General features: G+C 35.3%; 2 protein-coding genes across 12 annotated transcripts; both read left to right on the top strand.

The window, feature by feature from the left end:
- Positions 1–1,530: 1,530 nt before the first annotated feature.
- On the top strand, positions 1,531–16,555 carry LOC127151356 (uncharacterized). 10 transcript variants are annotated; one of them, XM_051090911.1, is made up of 5 exons: positions 1,531–1,797; positions 1,904–1,988; positions 2,075–2,174; positions 3,275–3,710; positions 12,477–16,555. In XM_051090911.1, exons 4-5 carry the CDS (start codon positions 3,584–3,586, stop codon positions 13,346–13,348), a joined length of 999 nt encoding a protein of 332 aa, XP_050946868.1. In that variant the 5' UTR covers positions 1,531–1,797; positions 1,904–1,988; positions 2,075–2,174; positions 3,275–3,583; the 3' UTR covers positions 13,349–16,555. The 10 variants fall into 10 exon arrangements, 7 of the variants coding, with proteins under 7 accessions (XP_050946868.1, XP_050946878.1, XP_050946888.1 ...); XM_051090921.1 differs by adding an exon at positions 2,421–2,470 and having other exon boundaries at positions 1,532–1,797; positions 1,904–2,174; XM_051090897.1 differs by having other exon boundaries at positions 1,539–1,797; positions 2,421–3,710.
- On the top strand, positions 4,728–8,067 carry LOC103489753 (pentatricopeptide repeat-containing protein At3g61520, mitochondrial-like). 2 transcript variants are annotated; one of them, XM_008449060.3, is made up of 3 exons: positions 4,728–5,133; positions 5,294–5,440; positions 5,594–8,067. In XM_008449060.3, the coding sequence occupies exon 3, from the start codon at positions 5,672–5,674 to the stop codon at positions 7,511–7,513; it is 1,842 nt and encodes a 613-aa protein (XP_008447282.1). In that variant the 5' UTR covers positions 4,728–5,133; positions 5,294–5,440; positions 5,594–5,671; the 3' UTR covers positions 7,514–8,067. The 2 variants fall into 2 exon arrangements, with proteins under 2 accessions (XP_008447282.1, XP_008447283.1); XM_008449061.3 differs by lacking the exon at positions 5,294–5,440.
- Positions 16,556–23,628: the final 7,073 nt, after the last annotated feature.

The raw sequence follows: 23,628 nt of genomic DNA, 5'->3' as shown, positions 1-23,628 counted from the left end.
TGTATCGATTTCTATCAGGATTCATATTCGGAAACTCGAAATTGATGGAAATGGTCAAAGTTGTAAAAAATATAAAAAAATGACTTTTGGCTTTGAAAAGTCAAACTTTGACCGACTTTATATTCAAATGTAATTTGAATTTTAAAAACATAAATGCAGATTCATGCTCGGGAGGTCAAAATTAGTTAAGACGAATAAAATGGTGAAAAGTCAAACTTTGACTTTGATTTGAATGGTCAAATGACCGTATTGCCCTTGGACTAAGTTAGTGAAAAAAATCCAACATTTTGTTGGATAATCCCACTAACACTTAGTGGGATAGGTGGTTACATGAGATGTAACACCTAGCCCACTAAGTTCCACTAATAGTTACGGAATGTTAGGTGTTGAGATCTTATGAACTAATCACATGCATTTTTTCATGTAATTAGGTTATAAATAGGATTAGGTTATAAATAGGTCCCTTTTTCTTTTTAGGAAAAACTTTTGCCATTTTGTATAACTTTGTTTTTATAAAATTATTTTAGAAAAAAAAATCTCAACCTTAATTTTTTCACCTTAAAATTCCATCTCTATCTCATTTTCCTTCACCTAATCAGGTCCCACAACCCGGTTCTAAGTCCAGAGAATAGCGGGTCAACACTAATGATGGTCTCAGTTCAAGTTCGTGAGAAGATTTTTGAGGAATTGGAAAGCATCAAAGGTATGATCTCACTTTAATCCTAATTTCATTTAATTAGGGTAGTTATGTTGCATGTTAATCTCTAATTAGTTAGATGCATCTAGAGTAAAATTGTTCCTAGTTTTTCGTTGCGTATGTACCATATTCCATCAATTTGATCATAAATTTTTGTATGAATTTGAACTTTTTAATGGACATTATTGTAGACCTAGAATTAGAAAAAAATATGAAAATTTGAGTTGAAAGACGATATGTAAATGTTGAAAATTGAATTCTTACACTTTGATAATCAATATAAAAATTTGAAAAACAATATGAAGAAAAAAAAGGCCAACCCGCCAACCCAACCTAGCCCACCCGAATTTTTTGGGTTGGGTTGGGTTGATCTTGTATATTGAACCGATAGGGTTCGTTTTTTGCCAACCTAATTACTTTGTGTTGGTCCATATTTTTCCTCCATCCTGGCTTATCTACACCCCTATTGTTTAGGATTGTCTTAATTTTCTTACATCAAAATTTCAACCCAAGATTTCAAATATTGTGTTATGGATTTAGGGTTTGGGTTGGTCCATATTTTTCCTCCAACCCGGCTTATCTATCCTGTAATAGTATCAAAATCCTCCTGACCAAAGGAGACCTTTTGACCGAGTAATATAAAATGTAAACCCGATATTTTCTTGGTTTAATTTCTTTAAATGTGGAAAAAAGAAAGAAAAAGAAAATGGAAATTAAGTGTAAATATAAATATATATATTTATATATTAAATAGTTTTATTAAATTAATTAAAGAAAAGAAAGAAAAGAAAGGAAAAAAAGAAGAAAAGGAGAAGAAAATTTCATTTTCTCTTTTCTTCTTCTTCTTCTTCTCTTCCCTTCACCGCCAAGAGTTTGAAGACATCCAAGTTCCCTTTATTTTTTTTTTTTCTTTTTCCTTCTTCAATTTGCAGAGAACTTCTAAGAGAGAGTTTGGAAGAAGAAGAGAAATTTTTACTAGAATTTTTAGGTTGAAGAAGAGGAGGAGAACTCAAGCAAAGTGTATCAATGGCTGAATTTTAGTTCATTCTGCACATCACTGGTTTTTAATTCGGTTTGAACTCTTCAAAAGGAATTAAGAGGTGAGATTTACATTTACTGAAAGTTAACTCATTTTTAAACAAACTTTATGAAGAACGTTGGAGCAAATTCGGATATTCATTTGGTGCTTTTTGATGAAGAAAACAGGGCAGTTGGTTTTCACTCGAAATCCGGAGGTCTCTGGTGTTTCTTGTATTTCAGAGTGTATCGGTGGAGTTAGAATCTCTATTTGGTATGGTTGGAAAGCTTATTCAATTTACTACAACTTTCATGAAGAAATTGTAAACCAAAAACGACTAAAAATTGGTTAAATTGTAGGAACAAGTTAAAGAGGTCGTGTGCGCGCGATTCTGGAAGTGGTTCTGTTTTGAGGGTTATATGTGTTTATGCACGGGGAATCAGATTTATATGTCTTCAGGTAAGTTTTAGAGGATCTCAAAATGAAGAGTTTGATATAAAGAACACTCATTTTGGTTAAGTATTGAGAAAGTTATAGTCCTTTGAAGTTTATGTTAGAAATCTGGAAATTTTAGAGAATTGTTGAAATAGGATTTTATTTCTTAAGCTTTGTTTTCGTGAGCGTCATCTTTGGTGCGACATGTTATGTATATCTTTAGGAAACCAGAATGTTTAGGGTTTTAATACTCGGTTGGGTTGTTGGCAGGCCGAGAAGAATTAAACCGAGCTTATAGACCAAGGATCTAGCCCAAGACTGTGAGTGACAAAACCAACTTTGAAATATTTTCCATAACTGTTATTATGATTGAATGCGATAAATGTTTATTTACGAAGCCATGAAAGGTATTTGAATTTCATGACTATTTTCAAGTATACATTTGGAGACTAGATTTCTGAAAGAAATTTATGCTAGCACGTAGATATTAAATGTTTGGAAAGTATTTAAACCACAATATTTTAAGCAAAGCATGAATTAGTATGAAGTTTTGTTTTAAGAACTACAATTTTCCACGAAAGAGCTGAGTAAAGTTCGAGCTTTGTGTAAAATTTATAAGCAGGCATGTTTTAATATTTTATGATGATTTATGAAATTTTCATTAACTACATGACTGAGATCTTGAGCCTGAGGCTAGAGATTACCGTGTGCACACTGGTTAGATTTCGTTGTTGACGTTGAGTGTACTCCGTAACAACGATGCTGTCGTGAGTGCTGGGCGGGCCCCACTACGACAAAGACGTCGTGAGTGTTGGGCGGACCCCACTACATCGTAGTGCTTGTAAACGTTGTTGTACTAGGTGTACCCTACACAACGTAGATTCGTCATGTTAGTTAAAATGCTTCGATATACTTGATATGCCTTGCTAGATTTCAATGATGAACATGCTGAGTATTTAAGGAAGCTATTCTTACTATTACACATTTACATTTACGACTTGTATAAACAGATTTATATGTGTAAAGTTTTCACGTGCTCTTATCTTTAAATTCATAGTTTTAAACTGAGTCACTCACTGAGCTTCATAGCTCACCCTTTCCAAAATGTTTTACCCATTTTCCAGGTAGAGATCGACTTCCCGGTGCCTGATAGACTGCCTTAGTCTGCGGAAGCTTCATTATCGATTGCCAGTACGTGTTTTGAGTTGGGCATAAAGTCTGTTGTGTTGTGATGTATTCACACCCTTGTATGTTATAGATACTCCACAATTTGTATAAGCTTTAGGAGCTGTAGTTGTGTAAATTTTGTTGGTTATATTTTGATTAAGGTGTCTTTAGGTTTACTCGTGAAATCGGTAAATTTTGAGGTACACTTCATATATGTGTTTGACTAGTTGTGTTTGACTAGCCTAGGATCCGCTGTGTTTTGTGGCATGTACAATAGTTTATATACTAGATTGGCAAGTTCATCACATGAAAGTTTTAAGCAGAGTCGACAGATACAGGTACAGAAAAACGTTGTTCGTCGGCTTCACGCCATCTTTCGGTCTAAGGTAGCAGGTAGTCCGGGAGGGGGTGTGACATAAAACTTATTAGGTCATCCCGTTCATCATCAACCTCTCTCAATAGGATGTAATGTCAAAGAGGTCCATTAAACACCAACTTAATGTCCAGGAAATGACTAAACAAGGTTTTCGCTAAGTGCGAACAACATGTCAAATTGGCTAGGAAGAAGTCTTTAGAGTTTAATTTCTATGACAAGAGGTATCTGCAAAATAGAAAACACATGTAACAAAAAAAATCATTAACTTGTCCTAAAACTCAAAGCAATCTCAGGGCAATCTCGATCGAGAACAACATGAATTACCAATTAAACTCGGACAACATTGCATCGGGATACCACAGGATAGGGTTTTTTATACATTCTATGATGTATCTTGGCTCAATCTCGAGCGAAATCATTCCCGAGATTACCCCACAAAATACATGTGAAACACAACAAATCTCATAACTTCTTCAACCAATCTTATGGCAATTTCATCAATCTCGATTGAGATTCTTCATTTGCATGGGTCCAAATTGATGAAATTGTCTATATTTATCGAACGAAACCACTTGCATTAACTTAAAGCTTAGTTCTACATCCAACTACAACAAAAAATCAACTACATATTTTCTCATCCGCCTCAAATTTCATAGAAAATACTATAACATAACCGAAAACTCAACCCTAAACTATGAAATCATTTAAAGTAATTCACCTTCACATATTTAAGTTCGAAGATGAATTCTTGAAATTTCGGGGAGCAAAAATCAAAGAAATGTCTCCAATTTTGGGACAAAACTTGTTTAGTCTCAACCGAAATGAGTATAGGATTTACGGTTTTGTGAATATCTAACGTTCGCGCTTCCAAGAATATTTTGGTCAGTCGAGAATACTCTTTATTTTGAAATTAAAAAAACAGAACCCATAATCTCTCTGACGATCAAGATGGACTGAGAAATTAGGTTCAAAATAGTATTTTAAAATTTTTGAAAAATCTCTGTATTGACCGAGAAATTATGCTACTTTTCAAAATGCAAAACCGCTTTTTCACAAAATTTCGTTCAACGATTCCCTTTTTTCTTTCTTCCCAGCATTGTTTTCGTTCTCCTTCACGTTGCCGCCGCCACCACACAGCCAACTGTGCCGGTGTCTTTTCCCCGTTCCCGTTCCCCTTCTTCTTCATATCCCCCTCCTCGCTACAAACTAGGCCGGCACCCACTACTGCCTAGCCTTCGTCTACTCGTCGCACGCCGGCATCCTCCATTGGCCATGCCTGTTTCTTCTCTCTTCCTCTCTGCTGCAACCTCGCCGGCACTCACGACTGCCTAGCCTTCTTCAACTTTTCGCCGATTGCCCACCGCACTGCTCGTCGCCTTGGTGCACACTCTTTCTTCCGCAACCCCTCCCTCTTTCTGTCGTTCATTGCTGAGTTCGCTGGTATTAATTTATTTTCCTTGTTCATTTTCTTTCTTCAATTCAACCAATTACTAAAAAGGGTCAAATTTAATCGGAAATCCTGCCGAATTCGATCTATTTTGAACTGATTTTTTTTGTACGGAAGAGGGATTCTGAGATGTTTGGGAATTTGTTATGTAAGGTCGCTGTGCTTATTTGGATTGTTTCTACTTGAGAATTTTGTATGCTGGAAAGTCTCCCTTCTTCATCCGCTTGCTTGCATCCACCAGTTTCTCGCATCTGTGGACAAATATGTTTTCTTCACCTTTTGATTTTTGAAATCTAAAGCGTAAGCAATAATTCAATAACTCTCTTTTCAACATTTTAACAGAATGAGTTAAGGACCAAGAGAACTCCATTATTCATAAGTTCTTTTTTTTTATTGTGTTCGAGCTGATTCACTGCTGGAATCTGATTGGTGTTTGTTGTTTTCCACTCCTAGGCCGTTATCGAGCTCACTACTCCGGAAACCAATTGACTGAATTTGATTTTGAGCCTTTCTTGACCTCAAACGAGCCAAATGTCTCTCTCGACAGCCCAGAGTGCTGTTCATCTGCTTCGGCACCTTGGAAGGGTTGGCATGGTTGATGAGGCGCTTGCTGCATTTTCTACGCTCGATTCACATGCAAAAAACACAAATGTGCGTAATGAGATCATCAATTTGCTTCTGAAATCTGGGCGAGTCGACAATGCGTTGAATGTGCTCTACGAAATGCTTCTTCCAGAATCGGAGTTTCGACCCAATGATAAAACTGCTGGCATTGTTTTCAATAAAATGTTGAAGATAGATGGGTCAGAGGGGAGAGCCAAGGAAGATGAAATTGCTGGTTTGGTATCCAAATTTGGTAAATATAACATTTTTCCTGATACCATTGCATTGACACAGTTGATCTCAAAGCTTTGTAGGAGTGGAAATACAAATCTTGCATGGAATATTTTAGATAACATGATGATGTTGAATGGTCTTAAGGATGCTGCACCCTGCAATGCACTTTTGACAGGATTGGGAAAGGCGAGGGAATTTGGTAAGATGAATCTGTTGATGCGAAAGATGAAAGACATGAATATTCAGCCTACTGTTATTACTTTTGGTATCCTTATTAATTATTTGTGCAAGTTTAGAAGGATCGATGATGCATTAGAGGTGTTTGAGAAAATGAAAGGGGAAAAAGAGGAGGCCGAGGTTGTTGTTGCACCTGATACAATCATGTACAATACTTTGATAGATGGGCTTTGTAAAGTGGGGAGGCAAGAAGAAGGTTTGCGCTTGATGGGAACGATGAGATCAGGTCAATGTGCACCGACTACTGCTACATACAATTGTTTGATTAATGGGTACTGTAGGGCAGGTGAAATTGAGGTAGCTAATAAGCTCTTTAGTGAGATGGTAAGTGAACAAATTGAGCCGAATGTAATTACCCTCAATACTTTAGTTGATGGAATGTGCAAGCATAACCGAATAAGCACTGCAGTTAAGTTCTTCCGGGATATGCAGCAGAAGGGCTTGAAAGGAAATAATGTTACTTACACAGTGTTCATTAATGCTTTTTGCAATGTCAACAATATGAACAAGGCAATGGAATTTTTGGATGAAATGTCGAAAGATGGATGTTTTCCTGATGCCGTTGTGTATTATACTTTGATATGTGGTTTAGCCCGAGCTGGAAGGTTGGATGATTCCAGCTCTGTCGTGTCGAAGTTGAAAGAGGCAGGGTTTTTTCTAGATCGTGTTTGTTACAATGTTCTTATCAGTGAGTTCTGTAAGAAGAACAAATTAGATAGAGCTCAAGAATGGTTGAACCAAATGGAGCTTGCTGGAGTTAAACCTGATAGTGTCACATACAACACTTTAATTTCTTACTTCAGTAAGATTGGGAATTTCAAATTAGCTCACAAGTTTATGAAAAAGATGACCGAAGAGGATGGTCTTTCACCCACTGTCTTCACTTATGGAGCTCTTATTCATGCATATTGCTTGAATAACAACATTGATGAAGCCATCAAGCTTTTCAAGGAAATGAATGTTGCGTCAAAGGTTCCTCCTAACACAGTAATATACAATATATTGATAGACTCTTTATGCAAACAGACCGAGGTCAATTTTGCACTTTCTCTATTGGACGATATGAAGTTTAGAGGGGTGATGCCAAACACCACAACATACAATTCTATTTTTAAAGCCCTTAGAGAGAATAATTGGTTGGACAAAGCATTCAAACTTATGGATAGAATGGTCGAGCAGGCATGTAATGCCGATTATATAACAATGGAGATCTTAACCGAATGGCTTTCTTCAGTTGGTGAAACTACAAAATTGAAGAAGTTTACACAGGGATGCATGGTTTCTGATTCTGCAGCCTAAAGTCTGCAAGCATAAAGTGCTTTCTTTTGATTAGTTGACATGCTTAACGGTAAACAGTCGAAATTTTCCCATGCATCGTGAGCTTATCTGGATTCTTCATGTATTTAATGATTCTCAAACGACCCCGAGGGGGAGTATTAACAAAGGACTTCTTGTTCTCCTAGTTTCTTTGCAACAAGATTATACTTCAATCAATGCTGAAAAAGTTCGGACTGTTGCTTGTTTCTGATAACATTCCATAGAGGCAGAATTATCAATTTGTTAATCTTCGGGATTGGATGATTCTCTCGAACTTGGAATGAGCTTGAGGAGAAGAAAATGTATCTCATTCAACAACAAAAACTGTATTTATAATTTATTCAATATTGCGAAACAGAATTTCTGATATGTTGGTTTAGTCATTCATAATTGTGTGATAAGGACCATGAACACAAAAATAACAGGTCTCTATAGAATCCTTTTCTTACATTTGTGCACATGATGTAAAATGACGTATGATATGAACTACTTGGACACAAATTATCGAAAGCTAAATTTTTATAGTGTTTTTATTTTATAGTGTTTTTATTTTATAGTGTTTTGTGAATACCGTCGTAATTGGCGAAAAGCAATCATTTGTGTTTGAGCCATATTATGAGTGACAAAAGTAACAAAAGTAGGACTTTTCATTAAAAAAGACCTAAGACAACCAAAATAATCCTACAGGCTACAACATCCTAGAAAAGAATAAATACTAGGCATCTACATAATTATCTTGAACTATGTAATAAATATCTCAAAAATAAGATCTAGAAATATGTTAAACTATTTTTAATTTACAAGATTAAACCTCATAAATCTTTAGTATATATTAGAATTCAAGAGGGGCCTAGTAGTGAGTGTTAGCCTTCTAAAGATTTCGCACCAATAAATGAGAGTGTTATTTTTATTCGCAACGAAGAAGAAGTTAGGAAAGCTAGAGGAATTGAGGAAGAGCAAATCAAAATCAAAGTGAGTTGATGGGTATTAAAAGAGTGAAAAAAAAATCTCTCTCAAAACTGTTCATAATTTGTAATACCTTAATGAAAAACGGTGTGAGATAATCAAATAAACTTTTAGTTAATTCTAAAGTAAATAACTGTTATAATAGCTAGTGTGACAGCAGAAGAGAATAACGCAAGAAACTTTGGTAACCCAGTTCGCCTAATGTTGCCTACGTCTGGGGAGCTGCGCACAGTCATGATGAGTAATATTATTATGATTCACACTCAGTCAATATACATCGATACAACATATGATCTCTGTTCAACTATATGACTAATTAACAAACTCATTAGCTTTAGACTTCAGGCTCCCCCTGAATGCATGGGTGAATCTCTTCGACGATGTCTTCATCCTTTACTGGAGTTTACCATGACCACTTGAATCACGCTTCGTCGTTTTCCTTACTCATCATCACAATCATCTTAGATCAACGCATCGAGATCACAGATAGATAATTGCATTGTCTTCTTCCGATCATAGTTATTGCAATACAGATTCGACTAAAAGCTCCAAAAAGCTTTCTTCGTTCGTCAGTCGTACAATAACCCACAAGTTCCGTAGTGTATATATATATATTCTCAAGGATAATCTCAAAAAGATAATAATATAAGATTCCGAAGATAAAGAAGGATCTTTTATCTTTTTGGAATTAAATAACTCATTAATAAAAGATAATCTCATAAAATCTTTTTGACAAGGATCTTCCACCTATATAGAGGTTGTGTCTTCATTTGCAAACCAAGCAAAGAAAGTAAAAAAAGAAAGCAAAGTAAGCAAAGAAGGGAAGAAATAAAGTAAGAGAAGTTAAAGAGAAACTTTGAGCGAAAGTGAGAGTGAGTCTTTTGAGAGTAAAAGAGGGTTCTTTCCGAAAGTGTCCATCATTTGTAAACTTTATTTATGAATTTTCTTTCTTTCAAGTGATTGTCTCTTTTTTTTTTGTGCCAATTTCTTCAACAAGTGGTATCAGAGCCAAGCTAGCTTAGCTTGCAGTGTTAGAACTCTTGAAGATCGTGTATTGTTTGAGACTGCGAAGCTTGTTGTCTGAGAAACAACTAATCGTACATGGAGTGCATTCATCATTACATGATGATGAGAGACTTTCAAGTTGTTGGAAGAATCAAGAAGTTTAACACTCAAAATTACAAACACATGGTCCACATACATGAAGTCATATCTCCAAGGTCAAGACTTGTGGGATGTTGTAGGTGAACCCGATATTTTTTTGGTTTAATTTCTTTAAATGTGGAAAAAATAGAAAAAAAGAAAAGAACAGAAAATAAAAATTAAGTGTGTGTGCATATATATATATAGAATGGTTTTATTAGGTAAAATAAAGAAAAAAAGAAAAGAAAGAATAAAAGGAAAAAAAGAGAAGAAAATTTTCATTTTTCTTTTCTTCTTCTTCTCTTCCTTTCACCGCCAAACTTTTCTTCAAAAAGTTCTCGTCCATCTTCCATTTATCCTTCTTCAATTTACAGAGAAAATTTAAGAGAGAGCTTGGAAGGAAGAAGAAGAGGAATTTTACTAGAGTTTTGAGGTTGAAGAAGAGAAGGAGCACTCAAGCAAAGTGTATCTATGGAAGAATCTTGGTTCATTCTACACATCACTGGTTTTTAATTTAGTTTTAACTCTTCAAAAGGAATTAAGAGGTGAGGTTTACATTTACTGAAAGTTAACTCATTTTCAAACAAATTTTATGATAAAGTTGGAGCAAATTCTGATATTCATTGAGTGCTTTTTTTATGAAGAAAACAGGGTAGCTGGTTTTCATGCGAATTCAAGAGGTCTCTGGTTTTTCTTGTATTTCAGAGTGTATTGGTAGAGTTAGGATTTCTATTTGGTATGATTGGAAAGCTTATTCAATTTACTACAACGTTTATGAAAAAATTGTGAACTAAATATGATTGAAAGTAAACTTAATTTCAGAAGAAATTCAGGGGATAACAGAAGACTCCATTTTTGAACTCTCTCTATTTTGGGCCATTTCGGTAGCAATCTGTTAGGAATCGTATTTTCTTTCCTAAGTAAATTATAGAAGACATGAAAATGAAGATTTTGATATAAAAAAAACTCATTTTGGTTAAGTATTGAGGGAGTTATAGTCATTTGAAGTTTATGTTAGAAATCTAGAAATTTTAGAGAGTTGTTGAAATAGGATTTTATATCTTAAGCTTTGTTTTCGTGAGCGTCATCTTTAGTACGACATGTTATGTATATTTTTAGAAAACCAGAATGTTTAGAATTCTATTACTCGGTTGAATTTTTAGCAGGCCGAGAAGAATTAAACCGAGCATACAGATCAAGGATCTAGCCCAAGACTGTGAGTGACAAAACCAATTTTGAAATATTTTCCATAACTGTTATTTATGATTGAATGTGATAAATGTTTATTTACGAAGCCATGAAAGGTCTTTGAATTTCATGACTATTTTCAATTATACATTTGGAGACTAGATTTCTTAATGAAATTTATGCTAGCACGTGGATATTAAATGTTTGGAAAGTATTTAAACCACAATGTGTTAAGCAAAGCATGAATTAGTAAGAAGTTTTATTTTAAGAACTACAGTTTTCCACGAAAGAGCTGAGTAAAGTTTGAGCTCTGAGTAAAGTTTTATTTTAAGCAGGCATGTTTTAATATTTTTAGATGATTTATAAAATTTTCATTAACTACATGACTGAGATCTTGAGCCTGAGGCTAGAGATTACCGTGTGCACACTGGTTAGATTCCGTTGTTGACGTTGAATGAACTCTGTGACAACGATGCTGTCGTGAGTGCTGGGCGGGTCCCACTACATCGTAGAGCTTGTAAACGTTGTTGTACTGAGTGTACCCTACACAACGTAGATTTGTCTTGTTAGTTAAAATATTTCGATATACTTGATATGTCTTGCTAGATTTCAATGACGTACATGCTGAGTATTTGAGAAAGCTATTCTTACTACTACACGTTTACATTTACGACTTGTATAAACAGATTTATATGTGTAAAGTTTTCACATACTCTTATCTTTAAATTTATAGTTTTAAACTGAGTCACTCACTTAGCTTTATAGCTCACCCTTTCCAAAATGTTTTACCCATTTTCCAAGTAAAGATCGAGTTCCCGGTACCTGATAGACTGCCTTAGTTTGCTGAAGCTCCGTTATAGATTGCCAGCATGTGTTTCGAGTTGGGCATAGAGTCTGTTGTGTTATGATGTATATACACCCTTGTATGTTATAGATACTCTACAGTTTGTATAAGCTTTAGGAGTTGCAGTTGTGTAAATTTTGTTGGTTATATTTTTATTAAGGTGTCTTTAGGTTTACTTGTGAAATCAGTTAATTCCGAGGTACACTTCATGTATGTGTTTGACTAGCCTAGGATCTGCTGTGTTTTGTTGCATGTATAATAGTTTATATACTAGATTGGCAACTTCACCACATTAAAGTTTTAAGCAGAGTCGACAGATACAGGTAAAGAAAAATCGTTGTCGGTCGGCTTCACGCCGTCTTTTGATCTAAGCTAGCAGGTAGTCCGGGAGGGGGTGTGACAACTTGGTATCAGAGCAGTTTGCTCCATGGGAATTAAGACAGAGCGGTTAGCTCTAAGAAGAAATTGGAAAGTAAATGATTGAAAGTCAAGTTAGCTTAAAGGGAACTAGTGGAGTATGGTCTAGGTAAGGGTAAAAGTAAGTCCAATTATTATTAATATGTAAGTAGACATTTAATATCATGCATTTGAGTTAAGTATCTATAGTATGTCTAATGTGTTGACATATTATAGGGGTCATGCCACCACGTACTGGCAGACGATGCCGACAGAATCAGGACGAGATGCAAGGTCCTACCCAAGGTCCATCTGTAGGGGAATCTAGTACCCTAAGAGTTTGAGGTGGGGTAGGAAACGAGCAGTTTGCGAGAACTGCATAGGAGATAGAAAGGCCAGAGAGAGCAGAGCCTAGTGATCCAGAAAAGGCATACGGAATTAAACGGCTAAAGAAGTTAGGGGCTACAGTGTTTGAGGGTTCCACAGATCCAGCTGATGCAGAGAATTGGTTGAATATGCTTGAAAAGTGTTTTGATGTGATGAATTGTCCTGTGGAGCGAAAGGTTAGATTGGCCACATTTTTGTTGCAAAAGGAAGCTGAAGGATGGTGGAAATCTATATTAGCTAGGCGCAGTGATGCACTTGCTTTAGACTGGCAGTCTTTTAGAAGCATATTCGAAGATAAGTATTATCCCAGCACATACTGCAAAGCCAAGAGGGATGAATTTTTGGGGTTGAAACAAGGATCACTTTCAGTGGCTGAGTATGAGAGGAAGTATACCAAGCTTTCACGGTATGCTGACGTTATTGTGGCTTCTGAGAGTGACAGGTGCCGAAGGTTTGAAAGAGGGTTGCGTTTTGAAATAAATACCCCAGTTACAACCATTGCTAAGTGGACGAATTTTTCTCAGTTAGTGGAGACTGCCCTTCATGTGGAGCAGAGTATAACAGAAGAGAAATCAGCAGTGGAGCTTAGTCGTGGGACATCAATAGCTAGTGGATTTAGAGGTCGTGAGCAGCGGAGGTTCACGCTTGGGATAAATATTTCAAGTCGTCAAGACTTTAAGAATCGGTCTGGAGGCCAAGCATCGAGGAACGTGAGTTATGGTAGTGTTTTTCAGAGACAGAGCCAGAGAATACCTAGTCAACCCACTAGATCAATAGTAAGATCACAACCAGGTCAAGAGTCCGTTGCTAGTACAGTCAGACGAGCACCATGCACGAGTTGTGGCAGGAACCATCGGGGTCAGTGTTTGGTGGGTGCCAGTGTATGTTACTAGTGCGGACAACCAGGACATTTCAAGAAAGATTGTCCGCAGTTGAACATGAAATTTAAGAGAGATGAGGGAGTTAGTCCCAGACAGTTGCACAATCGAGAGTTTCAGTGGTTCCAACAGAGGGCACCATGGTGCAAGGCAAAAGGGAGTTGTTGGAAGACCTAGGCAACAGGGAAAAGTCTATGTTATGACTCAATAAGAAGCGGAGGAAGCACCAGACGTTATTACAGGTACGATTGTTATTTGTAATGTACCTGCAGATGTTTTATTTGATCCAGGTGCTACACATTCCTTTGTTTCTAGTACATTTCTAACTAAGCTGAATAAGATGCTTGAGCCTTTATCTGAGGGGTTAGCTATATACACTCCAGTTGGTGGCGTTTTACTTGTCAATGAGGTGTTGCGTGATTGTGAAATTTTAGTAGAAGGTATCAGTATGCTAGTGGACTTGCTACCACTAGAGTTACAGAGGTTAGATGTAATTTTGGGAACTGATTTCTTATTTGCTTACTATGCATTTATGGATTGCCATAGGAAGGAAGTGGTTTTCAGAAAATCAGGCTTTGTTGAAGTGGTTTTTAGAGGTATGAGGAAGGTGGTTTCTAGAAGTTTAATCTCAGTTTTGAAAGTTGAGAAATTGCTGAGGAAGGGTTGCACAGCATTTCTTGCACAGATCGTAATAGTGCAAAGAGAAAAGCTGAAGCCAGAAGATGTTCCTGTGGTGAAAGAGTTTCTTGATGTTTTTCCAGATGATCTGTTAGGTTTGCCACTTGATAGAGAGATTGAGTTCACCATTGAATTATTACCAGGAATAACACCTATTTCACAGGCACCGTATAGAATGGCTCTAAGCGAGCTTAAAGAATTAAAGATGCAGTTACAAGAACTGGTTGACAAGGGATACATCAAGCCTAGTGTATCGCCTTGAGGAGCACCAGTGCTATTTTTGAAAAAGAAAGATGGTACCCTCAAATTATGTATTGACTATAGACAGTTAAACAAGGTTATAATACATAACAAGTATCCTTTACCACGCATCAATGACTTATTTGATCAATTAAAGGGAGCAGCATTGTTCTCTAAGATTGACTTAAGGTCAGGATACCACTAGTTGAAGGTTAGAGAATCAGATATTGCTAAGACAACATTCAGAACGAGGTATGGGCATTATGAGTTTCAAGTTATGCCATTCAGTTTAACAAATGCGCCAGCGGTTTTCATGGATCTCATGAATAGGATCTTCCATCAATATTTAGATCAGTTTGTGATCGTGTTCATTGATGATATATTAGTTTACTCGGTTGACAGAGAAGCCCATGAGGAACATCTGAGGATTGTTCTATAGACTCTACGTGATAAACAGTTGTATGCTAAGTTCAGCAAATGTGAGTTCTGGTTGGAACAAGTAGTATTTTTGGGGCATGTAGTTTCAGCAAAAGGAGTTAGTGTCGATCCACAAAAAGTGGAAGCGATTGTCAATTGGGAAAGACCAACTAGTGCGACAGAAGTCCGTAGTTTCCTAGGTTTGGCAGGATACTATAGGCATTTTATTGAGGATTTCTCACGATTGACATTGCCTTTGACCGCTTTGACAAGGAAGAATGCTAAGTTTGAGTTGTCAGATAAATACGAGCAAAGTTTTCAAAAATTGAAGAAAAGACTAATCACAACACCTATTCTGGCACTTCCTATAACAGGGAAGGACTATGTGATTTATTGTGACGCTTCAAGGCTAGGATTAGGTTGTGTGCTTATGCAAGATGGGAATGTAATAGCTTATGCTTCAAGGCAGTTGAAGGAGCATGAGTGTAATTACCCTACCCATGATCTTGAGCTAGCAGCAGTTGTTTTAGCATTAAAAATCTGGACACTATTTGTTCGGGGAAAAGTGCCATATTTTCACAGATCATAAGAGCCTGAAGTATATTTTTGATGAGAAAGAGCTAAATCTGAGACAAAGGCGATGACTAGAATTGATTAAAGATTATGATTGTACTATGGAGTATCATTCAGGTAAGGCTAACGTAGTAGTGGATGCATTAAGTAGGAAGTCAAGACTTCCGAAGAGTGCCTTGTGTGGTATTTGAGTAGCTTTGTTGAATGAGTTAAGAGGTTCCAAGGAAGTAGTAACTATAGAGGATTCAGGAAGTTTCTTAGCTCAATTTCAGGTTCGGTCTTCTCTAGTAACTGAGATTGTAAGAAGACAGTCAGAGAACAGTAATTTACAGAAGAAGCTTGGGAAATCCAAGAAAGGCTTAGAGGTGGAGTTTGCTCTGAGAACAGATGGAGCCATTGTTAAACAAGGAAGATTATATGTTCCGAATATCAGTGAGCTTAAGAATGTTATTTTAGAAGAAGCTCATAGTTCAGCTTACGCTATGCATCCAGGTAGCACAAAGATGTACAGAGCTTTAAAGAAGACTTATTGGTGGCCTGGAATGAAGCAAGAGATAGTTGAATATGTTGATAGATGTTTGATTTGTCAACAGGTTAAACTAGTAAGAGAGAGGCCAGGAGGATTTCTTAATCCTTTGCCAGTGCCAGAGTGGATATGGGAGCATATTACTATGGATTTTCTATTTGGATTACCTCGTACGTCCAGTGGATATGACGATATATGGGTAATAGTAGACAGACTCACCAAGACGACACGATTTATACCGGTTATAGCGACATCTACGTTAGACCAGCTAGCTAGATCATATGTTGATAAGATTGTGAGTCAGTATGGAGTACCAGTGTACATAGTTTCAGTTAAGGATTCGAGGTTTACTTCTAAATTTTGGCCTAGTTTACAGAAAGCAATGGGAACGGGGCTAAAGTTTAGTACATCATTTCATCCCCAAACAGATGGTCAGTTCGAGAGGACCATCCAAACTTTAGAGGACATGTTGAGAGCATGTGTCCTTCAACTTAAAGGAAGTTGGGATACCCACTTGCCACTTATGGAGTTTGCTTATAATAATAGCTATCAGTCTAGTATCGGTATGGCACCATATGAGGCCTTATACGGGAGACCATGTAGAACTCCTGTGTGCTGGAATGAAGTGGGAGAGCGGAAGTTAGTAGGTCTTGAGTTGGTTCAGACTACGACAAACAATATTAAGTTAATCAGAGAAAACCTGAAGATAGCCCAAGATCGGCAGAAAAGTTATGCGGATAAGCGACGAAGAAACTTAGAATTCCAAGTTGGAGATTAAGTTTTCTTGAAATTATCTCCATGGCAAGGTGTTATTCATTTCGGAAGAAAAGGTAAGTTAAGTCCTAGATATATTAGGCCATATCAGATAACGGAACGAGTGGGACCATCAGCGTATAGACTTGAGTTGCCAATAGAACTTGCACGAATACATGATGTTTTCTATGTATCCATCTTAAGAAAATATATACCAGATCCATCACATGTGTTGCAAGAGCAACCCAATTGAATTAAAAGAAGATTTGAGTTATGTTGAAGAACCAGTTCAGATTCTCGACAGAAAGGAACAAGTTTTGAGAAACAAAACGATTCCACTCATAAAGGTTTTGTGGAGACATCACAGAGTGGAGGAGGCAACTTGGGAACTGGAAGATCAGATGAAGATGAGATACCCGATACTTTTCAGTTAAGGACATTCTAAATTTCGAGGACGAAATTTTCTAAGGGGAAGGTAAGTTGTAAACCCGATATTTTCTTGGTTTAATTTCTTTAAATGTGGAAAAAAAAGAGAGAAAAGAAAAGAAAAGAACAAAAAATGAAAATTAAGTGTGTGTGTATATATATATTTTTGTTTTATTAGGTAAAATAAAGCACAAAGAAAAGAAAGGATAAAAGGAAAAAAAGAGGAAAATTTTCATTTTTCTTTTCTTCTTCTTCTCTTCCCTTCACTGCGAAACTTTTCTTCAAAAAGTTCTCATCCATCTTCCATTTTTCCTTCTTCAATTTACAGAGAATATTTAAGAGAGAGTTTGGAAGGAAGAAGAAGAGGAATTTTACTAGAGTTTTGAGGTTGAAGAAGAGAAGGAGAACTCAAGCAAAGTGTATCCATGGCAGAATTTTGGTTCATTCTGCACATCACTGGTTTTTAATTTAGTTTGATTTCTTCAAAAGGAATTAAAAGGTGAGGTTTACATTTACTGAAAGTTAACTCATTTTCAAACAAATTTTATGAATAAAGTTAGAGCAAATTCTGATATTCATTGGGTGGTTTTTAATGAAGAAAACAGGGTACCTGGTTTTCATGCGAATTCAAGAGGTCTCTGGTTTTTCTTGTATTTCAGAGTGTGCTGATAGATTTAGGATTTCTATTTGGTATGGTTGGAAATATTATTCAATTTACTACAACTTTTATGAAGAAATTATAAGCTAAATATGATTGGAAGAAAACTTAATTTCAGAAACAAGTCAGGGGATAGCAGAAGACTCCATTTTTGAACTCTCTCTGTTTCGGACCATTTCTGTAGCAATTTTTTGGGAATCGTATTTTCTTTCCTTCAGGTAAATTATAGAAGATATGACAATGAAGAGTTTGATGTAAAGAACACTCATTTTGGTTAAGTATTGAGGGAGTTATAGTCATTTGAAGTTTATATTAGAAATTTAGAAATTTTAGAGAGTTGTTGAAATAGGATTTTATATCTTAAGCTTTGTTTTCGTGAGCGTCTTCTTTAGTGCAACATGTTATGTATATCTTTAGAAAACCAGAATGTTTAGAGTTTTAATACTCGGTTGGGTTGTTGGCAGGCCGAGAAGAATTAAACCAAGCTTACAGACCAAGGATCTAGCCCAAGACTGTGAGTGACAAAACTAATTTTGAAATATTTTTCATAACTGTTATTTATGATTGAATGCGATAAATGTTTATTTACGAAGCCATGAAAGGTATTTGAATTTCATGACTATTTTCAAGTATACATTTGGAGACTAGATTTCTTAATGAAATTTATGCTAGCATGTGGATATTAAATGTTTGGAAAGTATTTAAACCACAATGTTTTAAACAAAGCATGAATTAGTAAGAAGTTTTGTTTTAAGAACTACAGTTTTCCACGAAAGAGTTGAGTAAAGTTTGAGCTCTGTGTAAGATTTATAAGCAGGCATGTTTTAATATCTTTAGATGATTTATGAAATTTTCATTAACTACATGACTGAGATCTTGAGTCTGAGGCTAGAGATTATCGTATGCACACTAGTTAGATTTCGTTGTTGACGTTGAATGAACTCCGTGACAACGATGTTGTCATGAGTGCTGGGCGGGCCCCACTACGAAAAAGACGATGAGAGTGTTGGGTGGGCCCCACTACATCGTAGAGCTTGTAAACGTTGTTGTACTGGGTGTACCCTACACAACGTAGATTTGTCATGTTAGTTAAAATATTTCTATATAGTTGATATGCCTTGCTAGATTTCAATAACGTACATGCTAAGTATTTGAGAAAGCTATTCTTACTACTACACGTTTACACTTACGACTTGTATAAACAGATTTATATATGTAAAGTTTTCACATGCTCTTATCTTTAAATTTATAGTTTTAAACTGAGTCACTCACTTAGCTTTATAGCTCACCCTTTCCAAAATGTTTTACCCATTTTCAAAGTGAAGATTGAGTTCCCGGTGCCTGATAGACTGCCTTAGTCTGCTGAAGCTCCGTTATAGATTGCCAGTATGTGTTTCGAGGTAGGCATAGAGTCTGTTGTGTTATGATGTATATACACCCTTGTATGTTATAGATACTCTACAGTTTGTATAAGCTTTAGGAGCTGCAGTTGTGTAAATTTTTGTTGGTTATATTTTTATTAAGGTGTCTTTAGGTTTAACTCGTGAAATCAGTTAATTCCGAGGTACACTTCATGTATGTGTTTGACTAGCCTAGGATCCACTGTGTTTTGTTGCATGTATAATAGTTTATATACTAGATTGGCAACTTCACCACATTAAAGTTTTAAGCAGAGTGGACAGATACAGGTAAAGAAAAATCATTGTCGGTCGGTTTCACGTCGTCTTTCGGTAGCAGGTAGTCCGAGAAGGGGTGTGACAGTAGAAGGCACTGAAGTTAATCCCCCGAGGATGCTGCTGTTTTGAAGAAATGAAATATCAAGGTAAGTAAGGTCATGTTTGTAATTAAAACTACAGTTTATGAAGAATGTTGAAGCATATTAGTATAATGGAGACGCCAAAGAAAGCATGGGACACATTCACCTCACTTTTCTCAAAGAAGAATGATGCAATATTGTAGTTTTTAGAGAACAAGCTCTTGTCAATTGTTCAAAGGGAGATGATTATCAATCAATATTCCTCCAAGTTAAAAACTCTATATCGTGAAATCTTTGAATTAGGTTCTACTTCATCAACCTATTTTGAGAAGAATTATTATCCATGGTCTTAAACCAAAATATATGGAAGCTTTATTGCTGCTATTCAAGGTTGGGCAATCCAACCTTCTTTCATTAACCTAGAAAATATGTTTGCCAGTTAAGAAGCATTTGCTAAGTAAATGTCGGACGTTATAATAAAAAGCAACAATGAAGATCAAGTGCATTTTAGTGGCAATCAAGTGGAACTGGATAATGTATTTAATGTGCTTGGTGTCGCGACATGATCGCGACGCGGAGCGGCCTACATCCCCAATCATTTAATCTTTAATATTTAAAAGGTTTGGAGTCGCCACCAATCATATTAAGGTGTGATTGGTCACCACAAAAAAAAAATTGGTCAATTCATATTTAAGGTTCGAGAGTCAATTGTGTGTAGGGAAGGTATTAGCACCCTACAACACCCATAAAAATGATTACCAAAATTTATCTTTTAAACTAAATTAACGAGGTTCACAAAACAAAGTTTTTTGTTTGATATTTTTTTAAATATCCCATGGTTATCAATTCATAACTAAAAAAAACTAAGTCTGAATTGATGATTATATGGGTGGCATGAGAGCCATTAGAAAAATAGAATTTAATTTTTATTTAAAAAGATTTTTTTTATTTACCTCAAGAATATTAAAATATCAAACTTTGATATTTTGATCTCCATCATAGGCCTTTAATGGAAAATTTCATGTATCTAAAGAATTAATGAATTCTAAAGAAAACGCTACTCAGTCCCATTCTAAAATATAAAATTGTTAGATATACTTTGTTTAAAAATAATTTTATTAACTTTTAAAAATTGAGAAATTTCATGTATTTATGGAATTTTAACCATAAAATCCATAAATGAACATTACTCTTTCCCATAAATAATACAATATAAAATAGTTGGCAAATATGACGAATAATACAACCAACAATATATGTTGCAAAATAATACAAGTTGGAGATAATATCTACATATTCAAAAATAAAATATTGGAAATAATATACTACATTAGAAATATATAATGTTTGAGAAATAATATTTGGAAAGTAAATAATATACAGTGCTGAAATAAGTACTCTGCCATTCAACCAATCTAATCAATCAATATCAAACATACTTAATAAACAGGAAAAACAACCAAATTAAACCCTACATTTAACAAATTTTAATCAAATGGCTTACTTTAAATCAAATTTAAAGCATAGGTAATTTGATGTAACAATTTCAAATGACCTAAACTTAACAAAATTAAAGCACACAAACAAATTTGATGTGATAGTATTCCTAATAAAATTAAATACAATGACAAATTTGATGTAACACTATTCTATTGTATTCAATTGGTTTAACCTAAAGAGCCATAATTTAAAGAAAAATAGATTGGTCTAAACTTAACAAAATTAAAACACCCTAAACCTAAAAAAAATTAAACACAGTACAGCCTAGGCAAAATTTGATGCAACAATATCCAATTGGTTTAACCCAACAAGATTATAATACAAAACAGAGGCTAATGAGAAATAGACTCACTTGGTCTAAACCTAACAAAATTAAAACACCCTAACCCTAAAAAAAAATTAAACACAATCTAGATAAAATTTGATGAAGGAACAAAATCATTTTAACGAATTAAAAATAAATTAAATTTGAAGAATGGAAGAACAATCTAAAAAAAACTTACCTTGGCTGAATAGTTTTTTTTTTTTTTTCCTTTTAACTGATCTCTCCTTCTAGTGATAAAGAAATCTCCCCTTCTCTCTTTTTTCTCTGGTTTTTATAAGGCACTGAGATGGTAGCTTTTTTTTTTTTTTAAGATTGCAAGATCATGAGGATCGTGTTTGTGATAGCGGAAAAGTGGGAAGAATCGTGAAGAGGGAGAATCGTGGAGAGGAAGGATCGTGGAGAGGGAGAATCGTGGAGAGGGAGGGGAAAAATCATAGGACTGGAAGTGGTTGAGAGAAAACAAGGAAAAGATATGAAATTTAATTACTGTTTTCTTTTCCTTTTATTTTTTAAAATAAATTAAAATTCAAATCAACTTAATTTAATAAAAATAAAGTAATAAAATAAAGTAATAAAATAAAATAAAGTAAAGTAAATGTAAAAAATAAATGGCCAAAATATGGTATCTACACTTGGAATGAACAAGAATTTGGTGTCAGTATCTCAATTGACTTCAGTAGGCAACTTCGTCGTGTTTGGACCTAACAATGTCAAGGTGTATCATAATCTTAAAGTAAATGGTACATCGTTGATGGAAGGAAAAAAAATGGACTCCATCCACGTTATTTCAATATAGATCACCTACATGAAAAGGATACGAAAGAATGAAACAACAGATTTGTGGCTTGCAAGACTTGTCTTGTGTTAGCTACAACAAATTGAAGAAAATAATAAACAAGTCTATGTTTGAAGGGGTTGCCACAACTTGATATTAGAGAAGAGATGGTCTGTGTTGATTGCCAGCATGAGAAAGAACATCAACTACCGTTTGGAGATACAAATATGCTTTCAAGATTCCAACTTCAAGAACATCAAGCGCTTCACTTCCATCCATCAAGCGTACACATTCAACCAAGAGAAAATCAGAGGATCAAGTTTTAGAGATCAAATCACATCACATCAAATAAAAAAAAACACAACATCAAATTAACACAAACTCCACAAAACACGTTTCTCCAAAAGCCTTGTGTGAACACTTACGTTGCACATAAAAAAGAGAAATTAAACTTTAAAATTCCAGCAAGTATCTCACAAGTGGAAATATAACATGCATATTCAACCAACAAATATTCATTAGTATAATAATGAACACATAAACTATATTATTGTTATTGTTGTTATTATTATTATTATTATAGAGTTATTTAATAATAATAATATTCATTATTCTTATTGTTATTTTTATTCTTATTTTTATTTTTATTGTTATTGATATTGTTGTTGTTATTATTATTGTTATAGAGTTATTTAATCATTCTCGGTCTGCTTGTACCATTCCCATCTCACTATTCATTTCTTCTTCTTTTTTTTATTTGCCCTAGCCGTCGCCTACTATATTTTTTTTCGTCCACCATAGTTCTGCCACCAGGTCCGACAAGTCCTGCTGTCAGCTGCTGCCCTTGTCGTCTGTCGTCACCAATTTTCCATTTCGCTGGTCATCGAGTGTCGTCCCTTCGGGAGTCACCCAGCTGACACAAGCTTCATCTTTTTCGTTTTATCCCACCGTCCGAGCCACACACCCAAACCATCATGTCCGATCGTCGCTCCCACCATTTGATTCGCTAGTCTATTTTCTTTTCCTATTCCGTTGAGCTACATGACATTAAGACCGAGCCTTTCCCTTCGTGAGCTACGTCCAAGCCAATCACCTTTAGACCCTAGCCGATTTTCCATACCTAAGTCGAGTCATTGTTTTTCTAAGTCGTTTACTTTTGAGCCATCTTTGAGACTTTTCTTTGGTGAGTTTTGATTGGGTTTTAAGTATGCCCATCAAATATTGATTTTTGGTTTAAGAAAGGTATTTTTGGATTAAGTTGAATTATCTTAAATTTGGATTATTTTTCCTTATGTTCTTTTGGCTAAATTTAGTCGGAGGTTTTGAGCTGCAAAATTTTTCCCAATGAAGGTTGAATTGGTTTCAACCTCAACTTTAGGTAAGTTGAATTGAGATGATCTTTAGGGTCATTATCTAATAGTTAAATTATTAAATTTGGTTATTGTTTTTCACTTAATTGAGTAAATTTGGGGATTGACTGTCAACCAAGGAATTATTGTTTTAGCTAATTCAAGATAAGAGATTCTACTACTAAACCTCAAAAATAGAATTAAGAGCTTGCATGTATTTATCCTCATGCATTGATGTAGCTAAGATGCATAATGTGTTGATGTTGAGGACTGATATGAATTATTGATATTGACCACTAATACGGATGACTGATATGTT

This window comes from Cucumis melo, chromosome 1 (assembly GCF_025177605.1).
Source record: "Cucumis melo cultivar AY chromosome 1, USDA_Cmelo_AY_1.0, whole genome shotgun sequence".
Classification (NCBI taxonomy): domain Eukaryota; kingdom Viridiplantae; phylum Streptophyta; class Magnoliopsida; order Cucurbitales; family Cucurbitaceae; genus Cucumis; species Cucumis melo.
This window is presented reverse-complemented; position numbering and strand designations above follow the sequence as displayed.